We start from the raw sequence: 13,400 nt of genomic DNA, 5'->3' as shown, positions 1-13,400 counted from the left end.
AATGGACAAAAACTTGAAAAAAATTCTGGAATCTTCCTGTTATGTATGTTGATAGCAGCAAGAATCCTTTATGCACATAAATGGAAAAATAGTTTAATTCTATTGGATAAATGGCTGGAAAAACTGATGAAATCAGCAGAGATGGCTAAATTGACTTGTCTAATCAAAAAAAGGAACACATCCAAGATTGTTTCCACTTGGAAACTTCTGGATTTTGTGCTTGAAAAAAAAAGTGAAACACTTTTTTCTTTTCCCTTCCCTCTTTTCCCACTTTCATTTGTCTTTTATACTTTGATAAATTTAATATAAGTATTAAAAAAATAATTTCAAGTATGGGTGGTCACATTTTCAGGGACTGTCATAACTTCAAGCCATCTTTAAACAGTCTTAAGTCAAGGACTACTTGTATGCAACATTTGAAGTAGCTTTCGACTATTCCAAAATGTTGATATGTCGCCCTGGTTTTGGTGAGCACCAAGGTCCATATTATTATTATTATGTAAGTTAATGCAAAGTAAAAAGTTCCAAAGCATCATTAAAAAAAATTAAGTACAGCTTTTCCATTTTCTTTCATAGCACAAAAATATAAAAACAAGTTACATAAAGCAAGATTCAAAAGCTACTTCATTAAGTAGATTTAAAATTACCATGGTATTGCCTCATTACATACAACATACTATCATTTCCTTACAATAGATATGTGAAGAACTAACTCACATACTGCAAGAAATCACTGTGTACTGTATAGGGTGTCTGAGCAACAATCAGCTTCAGTTAAACTGTTTGTTTAAAGTATGCTATCAAAATTGCTTCCGATGGAATTTAGGAACTCATCATCTTGGGTACTGTAAGTATCAAAATTTGAAATATTTATGGTGTTTGAATTGCTGGCCAATCCTGAATCATTGAGGCTAGCCAAATAATGAAAAGGTGTCTCAAAAATATTGGACATAGAGGTCAAAGATAAGCTAGAAGTGGTTACTGTTGATATGGCAGGAGGCAGCAATGGTTGGACTTTCTTCCTGTGGTTACTTGGATTTAAAGCTTGAACGAAAGATGACTTTTCCAAGTTAACATCTGAGCATCTGGAAACTTCCATCTCCATACTAATGTCACTGGACACTGCAGCATTTTCTAGTTGAATAGACTGGCTGTCAACAGTGCTGGAAACATTCCGAATTTCTTGCTGAGACACTGATGGTGAGGGTGATGATGATGACATTGTTGACTCATGATCATTCATTATTCCAAAGAATCCTTGATAAATGTTCCCCTCTTTCTGACTGGCCCAGTTCAGACTCTTTTCCTGTCCAAGACATGGAGAGCTAACATTCTGCACTGCAGGATGCAACGTATCACCAACATTTCTTTGTTGCAGCAAAACATTTAGAGGTGAAACAGAGGAATGCCAGCAAGATGGCAGAACCCCATCCTGCTTAACGGACTCTGTCATTTGAAAAGGTGGACCAGGATGTCCATTGGAACTTAAGTGGTTTAAAGGAGGAGAATAATATGGCTGCAAGGAAGGGATGCTTGTAGATGTTTTCTGCAGTGGGATGGCTGTTTCAATCATTGAGCAATATAGATTTGGTTCTGTGAAAAAAAAAGCCATCATTGATTAGAAAAGTCTTACTGCAACAATTCTTGAACATTTTCTGCACTATCTTCCCATATATTCCAGACTTAGAGTGAAAGCGGTATTATACTTTATCAGACTTTTGATCTATCTAGCCAAGTCTTGTAGGCACTAGAATTATATTTTTCTATCCCAAGTTGGAGGTGCTACAAACTGAACCTGGAACTTCCTGTATGCAGGGTTTTGACAGTCCACCATGAGGACCACAAAAAGGTCTCCTTGAAAATCCATCACCATTACACACACAAAGTGCTCATGGCACACAGCTGTATTCCACTTAACCTGGTAGCCTACCTTCTTATAACTCCAAGCCAGTATAGACATGACAGCTTATAACTTTAAGAACTGTAATCCAATACATCTGGATTACAAGATCAGTAGAATTCTCCTGCACAGCATTCATTCTAGCTTTCTTCTCCTTTATATATATGACAAGAAATTCATGGGGGAAAAAAGATGTAGATTCCCTGAAGCAGTTTTTTTTAAAATCTATTTTTAATTTTCATTTGTCTCCCGCCTTTTAATCCAGAACGATCCCAGTGGCAAGGTCTCTTAGAGCATGGGAACTAAGAAAAAAAAATCACATACAACCTGATGTATATTCTGTCCATAAGTAGTGAATAGACAAGTATAGAACATTCCATGCATGACTTTTTTGATCCAGCCATAAATGGTTTAATGGAGTTAGGGTTATGGAAAAAGCCAAGGAGACCAGTAGCCAAAATGGGGCAGGGAGAGAGGAAATGAAAAAATGCTCAGAAAGTCAGGGAGCAAGGGGATCAGTGGGCTATGTTGTCTTGGGTTATTGACTGCAGCAGTAGCTGAATGGACTGAAAGCTCTAGGAAAATTGGGGTAGTGGGATTGAGTTTGGGACGGCAGTAGCTAAGAGAATGGAGGGAAAGTGGTGGGAAAATTGAGAAAAGGACAGATGCATGGAAGAACCTTTGTGGAGGTGGCTGGCCATATAAATTTGATAAATAAATAAATAAATAAAATAAATCAGCAGATGAGGAAGAAGGCTAGTGGGATATGCTGCACTGGAATACATTAAGCGAGGCAATGGAGAGCAGGCCAAGAGTAGAGAAGAGGGAATTCGGTCATTTACCCATGCTTGGAGGTGCTTAGAACAGGGCAGAGCAATAATGCATTCCAACAATAGACTGGACTAAAACAGGAATTTTTAATTACCCAAATGTTGTACAAGCCTCAAAGAACTTAATTAATACAGTACACACCAAAACAAACTTTACAAAACTAAAATATTTTCTCTTTTAATGTATACCATTGAAACACTGTCATGGAAGAGATAGGAAGAAAGACAGTAAAAGAGACAGAACAGAAGGCATTAAAAAAAAAGAATCTACCTTTCTTAATGAATTTTCCTTCACTGGTAGCTGTCTGGAACAGAGCAGCATTAGATCTTTCATAGGCACCTATGGAAAGAATAGTTGTTATTCTAAAGGAAATAAATCCTATAAGGATGAGGATCTGATTTACCCAATATAATGAAGACTGTATTCCCCAACATATTGTATCCCCAATTATCCAATTATAACCTGAAGTGTCTAAATCCAGTATCTGAGTGATAAAAGAAATGGGGTCAAGAAACATAAGAGGGAAGCATCAACATCGCTTTGGAAGTCCTTAGATTTGTAATTCCTCCCCCATAAAATATGTCCAACTCAAGAATGCAAAATATTTTTAAAAAACAGCCAGTGAGAGTTGAACTCATTGAATTAAGAAGAACGAGAAGAAAATACAGAGATGCCTTCTTGCAGCAAATCAGCAGTGAAATTTTTCTCATCCCATTCCATTTATATATGTTTAAACCAGCCTCCCATTTTCTGTCCTCTACATTCTATCGTGTTTCAGTTTAGTAGACCTGGACACGTAAGGAGAAAACCTAGACCCTACCTAGTGATACAATGGCATTCTTGTCACTCTCAAACAAGTGAATAGATGGTATCAGTTGCAGGGGGATTCAGAGATGGAATAAATTACAGCATCACAAGTTTTGACAAGTATGAATACACAGGACATGGTGCAGCTTTTACTGAAAAGAAACCCATAGTGATTTTCTAAGGCACAGACATCTATCTCTCTACACAGGACTTCTGAGTCAAAATATTCTCCATTCAAATGTTGCTAGGAAGCCTCAAGGATAAACCCAGTTTAGGAGATAGGGGTTTCATATTAGAAGAACAAAATAAGATGGGATGAGATTTACCAGAGTCTTGAATGAGCTTTTGTAAAGCCATTGGTGACCTCTGCCTCTTTGCCTTATGGCCATAAGGATCTAAAACAGAAAGGAAAAAACAGCATTTCAATTAATCATATACACACATGTGATGCTGTTGGGAATGTTTTCCGAAAGAGAAAGGTTTAATTGTGTGTTCTATTTGACTACAATAAAATATAGAATATTATCTTACATAGAGTTGCCTTCTTACCAAGCCTGCTATATTTGGACAGAAAATAAATCTCTGAGCTTACAAGCAAAGCTTCTTCACACAATTTGCTACTTTGTTTTTGAACCTAGGCTCTTCTGTATGGGCTCTTGCTCCTTGCTCTATAAACTTACAATTTAAATATATTAACATATGCTAGCTCCTCCCAAAGAAATTGGCAATATTCTTAAAATGAAAAGCTCCCGTAATTCTCTTCTCTCTTTTGACTTTTTTTTTATTAGCCCTAAGCCAGTTTTCCAATTAACTAAACTTGCAGAGATCCTAATAAAGAACTCTTGTTGTAATGTATTTTTTTTAAAAGAGAATAAATATTTAGAGTGCTGGAAGGAAGTTTTCTAACATAAAACAAGCAGTGAGACAATTGTAAATGCTGCTTCCAAAGGCTGGCACTATTTTGGGAGATGGGAAGATTGAAGCTGTATAAAGAATTGGTAATGCCATATTCCCCAACATTCAGGGAGTGAGGGAAATCAGTACCTCGGTGTGGTTGACTGAAGCCTATTTTATCTGTTTTGCTTTGGTCTTTGCAAAAGTTTGTTTCCAAAAGCTTTCTCCCACCACAATTCTCAATGCCTCCAAGGGGTCAATCATGTGGACAAGCCTGCTGTGTGGGCAGCCAATATGACCAGCTTTGGTTCTCAAGCATAGGCAAAGGTAGATTATGGCAGCAGCTTTTAAGCAATCTTCTTCAGCCTAAACTATGCTAAACCTTAACTCTCAGCCTTTCCAGTTAGCACAAGGCCATGCTGATTGGGAATTCTGTATATGATGCTCCAGAATATTTGCAGACCACTAAGCTGGGGAAGACTGGGTCACAATACTAACATAGCACTGACAGAAAAAGAAATTGTTCCCAGATCAGAAATCTGTAAGTTCTTCTCTAAACTAGCATGGGCCCTGATTTAAAAGCAGTAATTAGTCCTACCTCAACAAATGTGTATAAGAATGTACCTTTTTCATCTGGTAAATATCTAAAGTCCATAGGATCACTGACTTCTTGATCTGAGGGCCTTCGCAATTGCATCTTCACAGTCACAGGATCTGGGATATCTTTGAAAAATGGGGGCGTCTTGAAGACAATTGCTACTTGACGATGAACATCAGCTTGTGAAAAAATCCCCTTGGCTTCCCAGTCATTCATGAAGAATCTCACTTCTATATCATCTGTTCATCAGAAAGATATAAATATCACACTTAATTTTAGGAATAAAACAACAAACCATAGTTCAAAGAGTATTTTTTAGCATGAAATACCAAAAAGGATCAGTTCTGCTTTCTATATGGATTATAAATGTCATAGCAATTCATCTGGCACACCCATATTTGGGAAAGAATAGCATTTAGAAATAGCCCAGTTTAGCCAGCTTTCATATTTTATTAAGACCAGATTATGAAAGTCTTGAATTTAACATGGACTTTTTTTTTTAACCTTAGGAGATTTCTTTTATTTTAGTATGGTCTTTCTTAACTTTGGCAATTTTAAGATTTGTGGACATCAACTCCCAGAATTCCTCAACCAGCATATTGAAGGCCACTTGTCTCAAAGATGCTAAGATTGAAAAACACTGACCTAATAGACTTGGATCAGCAACTTATTAATTAATCTTATCTCCACATCATTTCATCTCTGATCAATCTAGCTGATGAACATAGAGTAGCTGTTCTAAATTTGGCACTTACTGAAAGCGCCAGTCTCCCGCTTCTGACATCCATAGCCAGCGGCCATATTGGCTGATAGCACTGGGCATAAGACATCTGGATCGCCACAGGTTGGGGTGGTTTGGTTTACAACGTAAGGTAGCTAAAGCTTGTGTTTTGAGTGCCAATGCTAGTCATTCTGTAATGTGAAATATCACATGGACGTCTGCAGCCCTGTAAATTCTTGAAAGGGCAGTTTTGCACCTTTAACACTGTGGCTCTCTAGTATATCTGGAAGAGTTGCTCTCATTTCACTGGACTCTTTAAATTAAGCAGCAGGACAATTTTGCAGCTTTTCCTTACACTAATCCATTTTTGTTCTTCCTTACACACACACACACACACACACACACACACACCACACACACACACACTATATTAACACTAAGATGCCAGTTTTTGCATTTCTCCCTTGATCAGCTGAAAGGAGTCTTGAGCAATTCTGGACATCCTGAAAATGCAAGAGTGAGGACAAGAAAGTGCTTTTGAGTTCAAAACTATTACATGCATTGTTTCATAGTTCTACAGTATATAAATCAATGGATTATACAATGTTTTGATGTAATTTGAATAAAACTAGACTTTTTGGGGATGTACCATTCCACCGCCCAAGTTATATGCTCAAATATTACAATATTTTGCTAGATTACATGTCATAATTCAAATTGGTGGATATTTGGGATTCAGTTTAACCACTTCCATTTTCCTGTGGAAGAGTACATGCATACATATAAAATTGGTTGCTTTTTCATATCTCATTCTTTGATATCTAAATTTAAAGTTCATAGTATACATGGCATTCCAGTTTCCAATCACCTTTCTGAACTTTGTCACACAAGAGGAAAATTTCATCTCCTCCTTTCGCTGTTCCACAGTTCTTGTTCACACGGCAGATTCTTAATTCAGCTGAATTGGGTGCACCTAAACAGAAAAAGGAATTAATGATTGGGGAGAGAGGAGTAAAGAATGGCTATTAAGATTACGTATGTGGAAAAACAGAGCTGGGGGAGAGAAAGTTCTGCAAGCAACTCTTTATCTGAAGATAGGTAAAGCACAGAAAGCAATAGATACATTTCAAGCATCCACATACCCCACCTTTTCCCACCAACATTTTACATGACATCATTATGCCCACCATCCCTGATGTTCCTCCTTGATAATGCTTGCTGTCTTTCTTTAGTTCTCAGCACAAAATTTAATGGTTTTCTGTTGTCATTTTGGATTCTGAATTAAGTATCCATTTTATTGCTCAAAACCAGGGCCCTATCATAGCAAGAAAATATGCAGGGTAATTAATCTGTTGGGTAATTAATCAGGGGATTTATTTCTGAATATTGTCATGAAAGGGCTTAACCAAAGAAATAATCCTCTTCCTTTCTGTTTGGGTGTTGGTCAGCATCTGCCGCCAATACTTCCCCCCAGGGGTGGGTTGCGTCCGGCTTTACTGCTGCTTTGCTTGTGCACATGCTTTGCTTGTGCGCTGGATGTGTGCTGTGCACACATGCACAGTTCAATTAAAATTGCTCTACGCATGCGCAGAACTTAAAAAAAAAGATGGCAGCACTGACGGCTCGAACCGGAGAACCGATTCGGGGGCATGGCAGGCCTGGGTCGCTGCTGGTTCCAGTAACCCACGCCGCCATACCACTATCAGTTCTGTTTCCCCACCACCACCATTTGCCTTCCCAAATAGGGGCCAGATGATCTCAAAAAATGTTTACTGCCTCCCCACCCTTTTAAAAATCAATCTTTAGTTGTATAAAAGTTAAGAAATACATTCAACCCTTTTTTCTGCCCTGCCCTGCTCACTCAAAAGCACAACAATCTATTAAAACATGTTCAAGAAAAGGAGTGGTTTTTATAAAATGATGAGGTATAGAGGTATGGAACTCACAAAGGGAAAAACAACACTATTTCAATTATATTAAAAAACTTGTCTGACAATTTTAAGGACTTCACTGACTAAATTCTAGTCAATTTTGCTTTCTACCCAAGATTCAAGTCTTTCAGTGCCAAATAACATGCCACTAGCCTTTAAAATCATACCAGGAACAGGGGAGGGACAGAGGTGAATTTTCAGAAAACTGAACCTGTGCAAAGTTGAAATAGCATCAAAGGACACAACGAATCCCATTTTTCTTCCTTAAGGCACCTTAATTTGTAACCATTTCCTGCCTTCTTTGACATTGGAGGGAAGATAGCAGAGGAGCAAATTATGATCACAATGGTTTTTGAGCGGTCCTTGCTGCTCTCTGAGCGTGGTTGTTTCCTTGAAGACATTTCATTACCTAAACTAGGTAACATCATTGGTGCAAGAAAACAACCAAGTTCAGAGAGCAGCAAGGACCCTTCATTTCAACCCTGAGCTATAAATATTCTCCTTTATTAGCAGAATGTTTTCTCCTAGCAGAAAAAGATTGGGCTTTAAATAAGCTGTGGGGAAATGGCCACCTCGTCTAGTTCAGGGTGAAATAATTCTTCCCCTGACAATATCAGTGGTGGGTTCCCTACTAGTTTGGACTGGTTCGGGTAAACTAGTAGTGATTTGGCGGCCTGGGTCACTGGAACCGGCAGCACCCCAGGCCTGCCACGCCCCGAACCGGTTCTCCTACAGCGGCACCATCTTGTTTTTTTGCTTCTGTGCATGCGCAGAACAATTTTCATTGGAATTTTTTTCATGTTTAATGTTTTGCGCATGCGCAGACTTTATGTGCAAATGTGCACGCACCAAACTGGCAGTAATGCCGGCAGCAACCCACCCCTGGGCCATGTGCTTCATAACTTCATATGAATTATATTTCATTAATATAATATGACATATATGCACTGAAATATAACACAATTTGTCTTTGTATGAAATATATTTCAGCTGGAGAATATACATTCAAATTGAATTCTCTGAATATTCAAAAATTATGTGGCTACCAAAGATGCTTTCAGTTATCTTCTGTTGTCTTTTGGGGAGAAGAGAGATGAATCAATTCCATAGAGAACAAGTGGCGCCAAAGAGCAGGTAGGGAACACAGCAGAAGAAACTTGACATGAAATAAACCCTGTTTTTAGATACTTACGGTTATCATAAATGGGGTTGGAGATGACTGGGGATAAAGGTTGTGTGCAGTTGCCATGTTCATCACAGATGAATACTTGGAAACAGAGTCTCACCACATTTAGGTCATATTCTTCAATTGTCAGCAGCTGTTCTTCAGAAACTATGAAAACAAAAAGAAAAAAGTGATGGGATATTGTATTTAAATTGGAGTAATAAGAAAATGAAAGAATGCTTATCTCCCAGATTCTAAATGAAATTTGGTTCATTTGGTTAAATGAAATCTCTAGCTTTTGAATCAGCGTTGTACCAAAGGAGAGGTGAAACTGGAAAATACAATTCTGTGGGGCTTAGATTTAATTATATTATCTTAATAAAATTGCTCGGTGAATGAGAGGGCAGTCTCTAGATCTTATAAACAAATAAAGAAAATACTGGAATCTCTATATCTATATTTAACAACCTGTGTGTGAATGTTTATAGATCTATTTACCATCTGCCTGCCCTATCCTCTTCCCCATCCATCCATCCATCCATCCACCCACCCACCTACCCACCCACCCACCTACCTACCTACCTGAAGTATGAATACCATGAACACTGACAAATTCTACATCAGTCAATTCCAACGACAGCTTTATTTGGAACAGATAAATCCTGCCACAATACATTTAAATACATTTAATCTGTCTATCCCAGGATATGGACAAAATGGCATATCCAGTCTAAACATCTGGTTGTGTGAGCAACTATAGTAATAATAGTAAGTTAAACCTATCTAAAAGTCATATCCTATTAATTAATTGTTAAATATAATGTAAACTGTAAAAAAACCACAACTAGCAGTGGCCATATAATGAACCTCCCAGCTATGCCATTGAAAGAAGGTGGGTCAAAATCCTAAGCCTCATTCTCGCTTGGCAATTTTCTGAGATTGGTTTGAGATGATGGAAGTTGCAGTTGCTAGCCCAGTGTTGCAAGAAAAAGCTCCATCAGACTTGGGTTATAATGGTAATCTGGTGGTAGGCTGTAAGATTCTAATTCTATGGTAGAATTTAGCATTTTCAGAATAGGGAAAGGGCAATTCACAATCGTTTATTCTTCCTTGGAGTTCTCACTGTCCTCAAATTTTTGTTGCTATTTGTGGAATTAAATTTCCCGCATCATGTATAACCAAAGTTCTCATTGATCTCTCAATTGCTATTTTGTTAGAGAGGGCAGCATGAATGAAATTTAAAATGGAAATGCCACCCACATTGTGGTGATAAACTGCAAATGTTACAGAAAAGTAAAATATTGCTTCCATCATAATTGTAGTCCTACTTACATACCACAAGGGATGTGACACTTCTCCCACTATGGTTTTTATACCTTATTTTCTTTCTTTTTATTAGAGGAGGAGGAGGAGAGGAGGAGGAGGAAGAGGAAAACTATAGTACACACTGTGAATCGATAAAGATAGCTGAAAGAGAAAGTATATAGATTTCACTGTGCTGTAGCCACTAGGAAGCATCATATCTATCTTGATTCTAATATAATTTTGTCTCTTTACATAATTGTTCATTATACCTACACATTCAGGAAACACGTTTTATTATATTTCAAAACTAAATATTTGCATAGTTCATGGTACGTTTAGATGTGCTTTTATATAATCGGCTCCTAGTACAATTAGCCAATCTTTTATATGATTTTTAAAGATGCAGGAAAAATAGTGAGAAATCAAAGGTTTCTCACAAAAGATGGTAATATCTGAGTCCAACCTAACAAACATGCATTTAGAATATTACTGTCATCCTATCCATTTTTCTTTGCAATATAACACAGCAAAATTATGTCTGGGCAAAATTGTTGAGTAGGATTCTGTGTGTGTGTGTGTATTTGCATATAAGTTGTGTTATATAATATTGTAGTATACGTAAGTTGTAATACACATTCTGCACATGACGGAAATTTTTACATTACATCCTTAATATGAGTTTTTTTTCAATCTGAGGTTCAAAAAGAGGAAGTGCATTGGTCTTGAGCTATTTTTAAAATCCATTTCCTATCACAAGAATAAAATAGAACACTGTAAATACTCATGTTTTCCTTTGCTACCATTCTGATAATATTGATAGACTCTTAACATGAACAAACTGAGTAACCTTTAAAAGCGTTAAGGTAGGTCAGTGCTATTAATATATTTATGTAGACCCTGAATTTGAGATCACCTTCACACCAGAGAAGAGTCAAGAACAAAAGTATAAGCACAAGGAACAATTCAGTGTTCAGTGCCCAAATTCTCCATCTTGTCTATCTATGGTTGTCAACTCCAGTTCAAACCAGACTTACAGATTTCCCCCTCCCACCCTGTCTCTAATAAATGTGTCCATGTGACATATCTGAACATTTATGTTCATACTGTATATTATTCATTCATGTGTTTATCCGTCTAGCTCAATATACAATGTCTTGTATATCAAGCTAGACAGATAAATACTCAATTTCTTAACAGCTTACAATAAAACAAATGGATACCAATCCACACAAAGAACAATTAAAACCAGAAAGCTAATAATAACAATTAACAATTAATTAATACTTAAAAGCCATTTTTAAAAATGTTTTCTAAATGCTAATAAAGATAGCGTGCCTCCCAACTCTGAAGGAAATAGATTTGTGTATATGACACATACTTGCTACAAGCCTTGGCCTCCAAAGACCAGGCCAGGTTATAAAGTAAATACATATTACTTCAATTAATCACCCATTGCAAAATATCCTGCCTGCATATATTAACTGTTCTTGCACTCACACTAGAAGTGTTCCCATGCCCAGAAAATATGCACACATTCCTGAGAGAATAATGGGGTAAGAAAAGGGGAAGTGCTCTGAAAAGAAAATGAAAGAGAACCGGGGAACAACAAAGAGTGCAGACCAAGAGAGGGGAATTGGCAGTTGATAGGGAAGGACAAATGATAAAAGCTCCCTTGAGGTCCTACAAAGGAGTCAAATTCTGTAGATAAAGCTAATCTTCAAAGGCATCCAGAGTACCTTTGTGGCTATTTATATCTCACTTGTCCCACACGGTCTTTTATTGGTGAATGTAAAATGATCCCCATCTCCATCCATCTCTATTCAAAGGCAAGTTATCACTGCTGTACATGTCTGTAGGGCAAAGCCTGGGTGACTTAAGACTGCCCAAGAGTTGCGAAAGAAAGATCAGAAAGCCACAACTGATCTTGCACATTATATTCCCCAGGGGCAACTACTGCACATTTCCTCCTTTTAAAAGGTGCTTCCTTTTCGAAGCAACTTTATAGGATGTTTCTCCAAAGGTCACAGTTCAGCAGGTGTTTCCGGTGTTTCAGCTAACAGTCCTTAACCGCTAGACTGTACTATCTCCTTATCAACTCTTTTCATGCTTTTATCACCACGATCATCAACATTTGTTGCTCTGGCCCATTGGAAGCAACAAGCCCAAGCATTAAGCAAATCAGAAGTGGACTTAAGAAGAAAGCATCAGTGGTACAAATTCTGCATAACTCACCTCTGCATTTGTCATTACTGGCAATGAAATTTTGTTGGTTCTAGTAATATACAGTAATGCACATCTTAAGGAACATATTTTGTAAAAAATGGGTATTGCAACTTAAATTTATTTATCAATTTTATATGACCAACCATCTGACGAAAAAGCGACTCTGGGAAGTGTATAAGGTAAAGGTAAAGGTTCTCCTCACACATATGTGCTAGTCGTTCCCGACTCTAGGGGGTGGTGCTCATCTCCGTTTCAAAGCCGAAGAGCCAGCTCTGTCTGAAGATGTCTCCATAGTCATGTGGCCGGCATGACTAAACACCAAAGGCACACGGAACACTGTTCCCTTCCTACCAAATGTGGTTCCTATTTTTCTACTTGCATTTTTACATGCTTTTGAACTGCTAGGTTGGCAGGAGCTGGGACAATAACGGGAGCTCACTCTGTTACGTGACACTAGGGATTCGAACCACCAAACTGCCGACCTTTCTGATCAACAAGCTCAGCATCTTAGCCACTGAGCCACCGCATCCCTTTTGGGAAGTGTATAACAACACTATAAACAGCTAAGTTATTTTCAAAACAATTATTATTTTTAAAAAAGTAAAGATCATAAGCCTAAGACAGCACAACAGATGTTAACAACAATGCCAGTCCTCTATATCTTATAGTATGTTATCACCTTTATCTCATTGTAATCTTATGATACAATACCTTATCCTGACATAACCTTTTCTTTCTACTTTTATTAGTTTTCACAAGGTGTACTTAACTTGATGCCTGGAAAAGAGGGGGGGGGGACTTGCAACCTTGACCACAATGCAAAAGTCCACAGACATTCGAGAGCCACAGAGAGCGTGCTTGCAACTTTGCCTTCTTTCAAGTAATTGCTTACTTGTAGAATTTAAGGAAGGTTTCAGAGAATGACTTCTGTTTGTGATTCTCCTGCACCTGTTTCCTTCTATAGAAAATATATAAAGGAAAATGAGAGGCAAACACTGAGGCGTAGTGGGCTAGTCCCTGTCTTT

At 37.7% G+C, this 13,400-nt stretch overlaps 1 protein-coding gene across 1 annotated transcript in view; it reads right to left on the bottom strand.

Moving 5' to 3' along the window:
* Window positions 1-260: 260 nt before the first annotated feature.
* Window positions 261-13,400, bottom strand: part of REL (REL proto-oncogene, NF-kB subunit) — a 46,903-nt gene continuing 33,763 nt past the window's right edge. Inside the window, exons 5-10 of the mRNA XM_081940349.1 lie at window positions 8,875-9,015; window positions 6,620-6,724; window positions 5,057-5,269; window positions 3,865-3,933; window positions 3,002-3,070; window positions 261-1,593 (exon numbers count right to left, since the gene is read on the bottom strand). Coding sequence (XP_081796475.1) covers window positions 788-1,593; window positions 3,002-3,070; window positions 3,865-3,933; window positions 5,057-5,269; window positions 6,620-6,724; window positions 8,875-9,015 — 1,403 coding nt within the window. The 3' untranslated portion in view covers window positions 261-787. The remainder of the gene's footprint in view (window positions 1,594-3,001; window positions 3,071-3,864; window positions 3,934-5,056; window positions 5,270-6,619; window positions 6,725-8,874; window positions 9,016-13,400) is intronic.

This window comes from Natrix helvetica (assembly GCF_964273705.1).
Source record: "Natrix helvetica genome assembly, chromosome: 2".
In the NCBI taxonomy this organism is placed as follows: Eukaryota; Metazoa; Chordata; class Lepidosauria; order Squamata; family Natricidae; genus Natrix; species Natrix helvetica.
The sequence above is the reverse complement of the archived record's forward strand: the minus strand, read 5'-3'. Positions and strand labels throughout refer to the sequence as shown.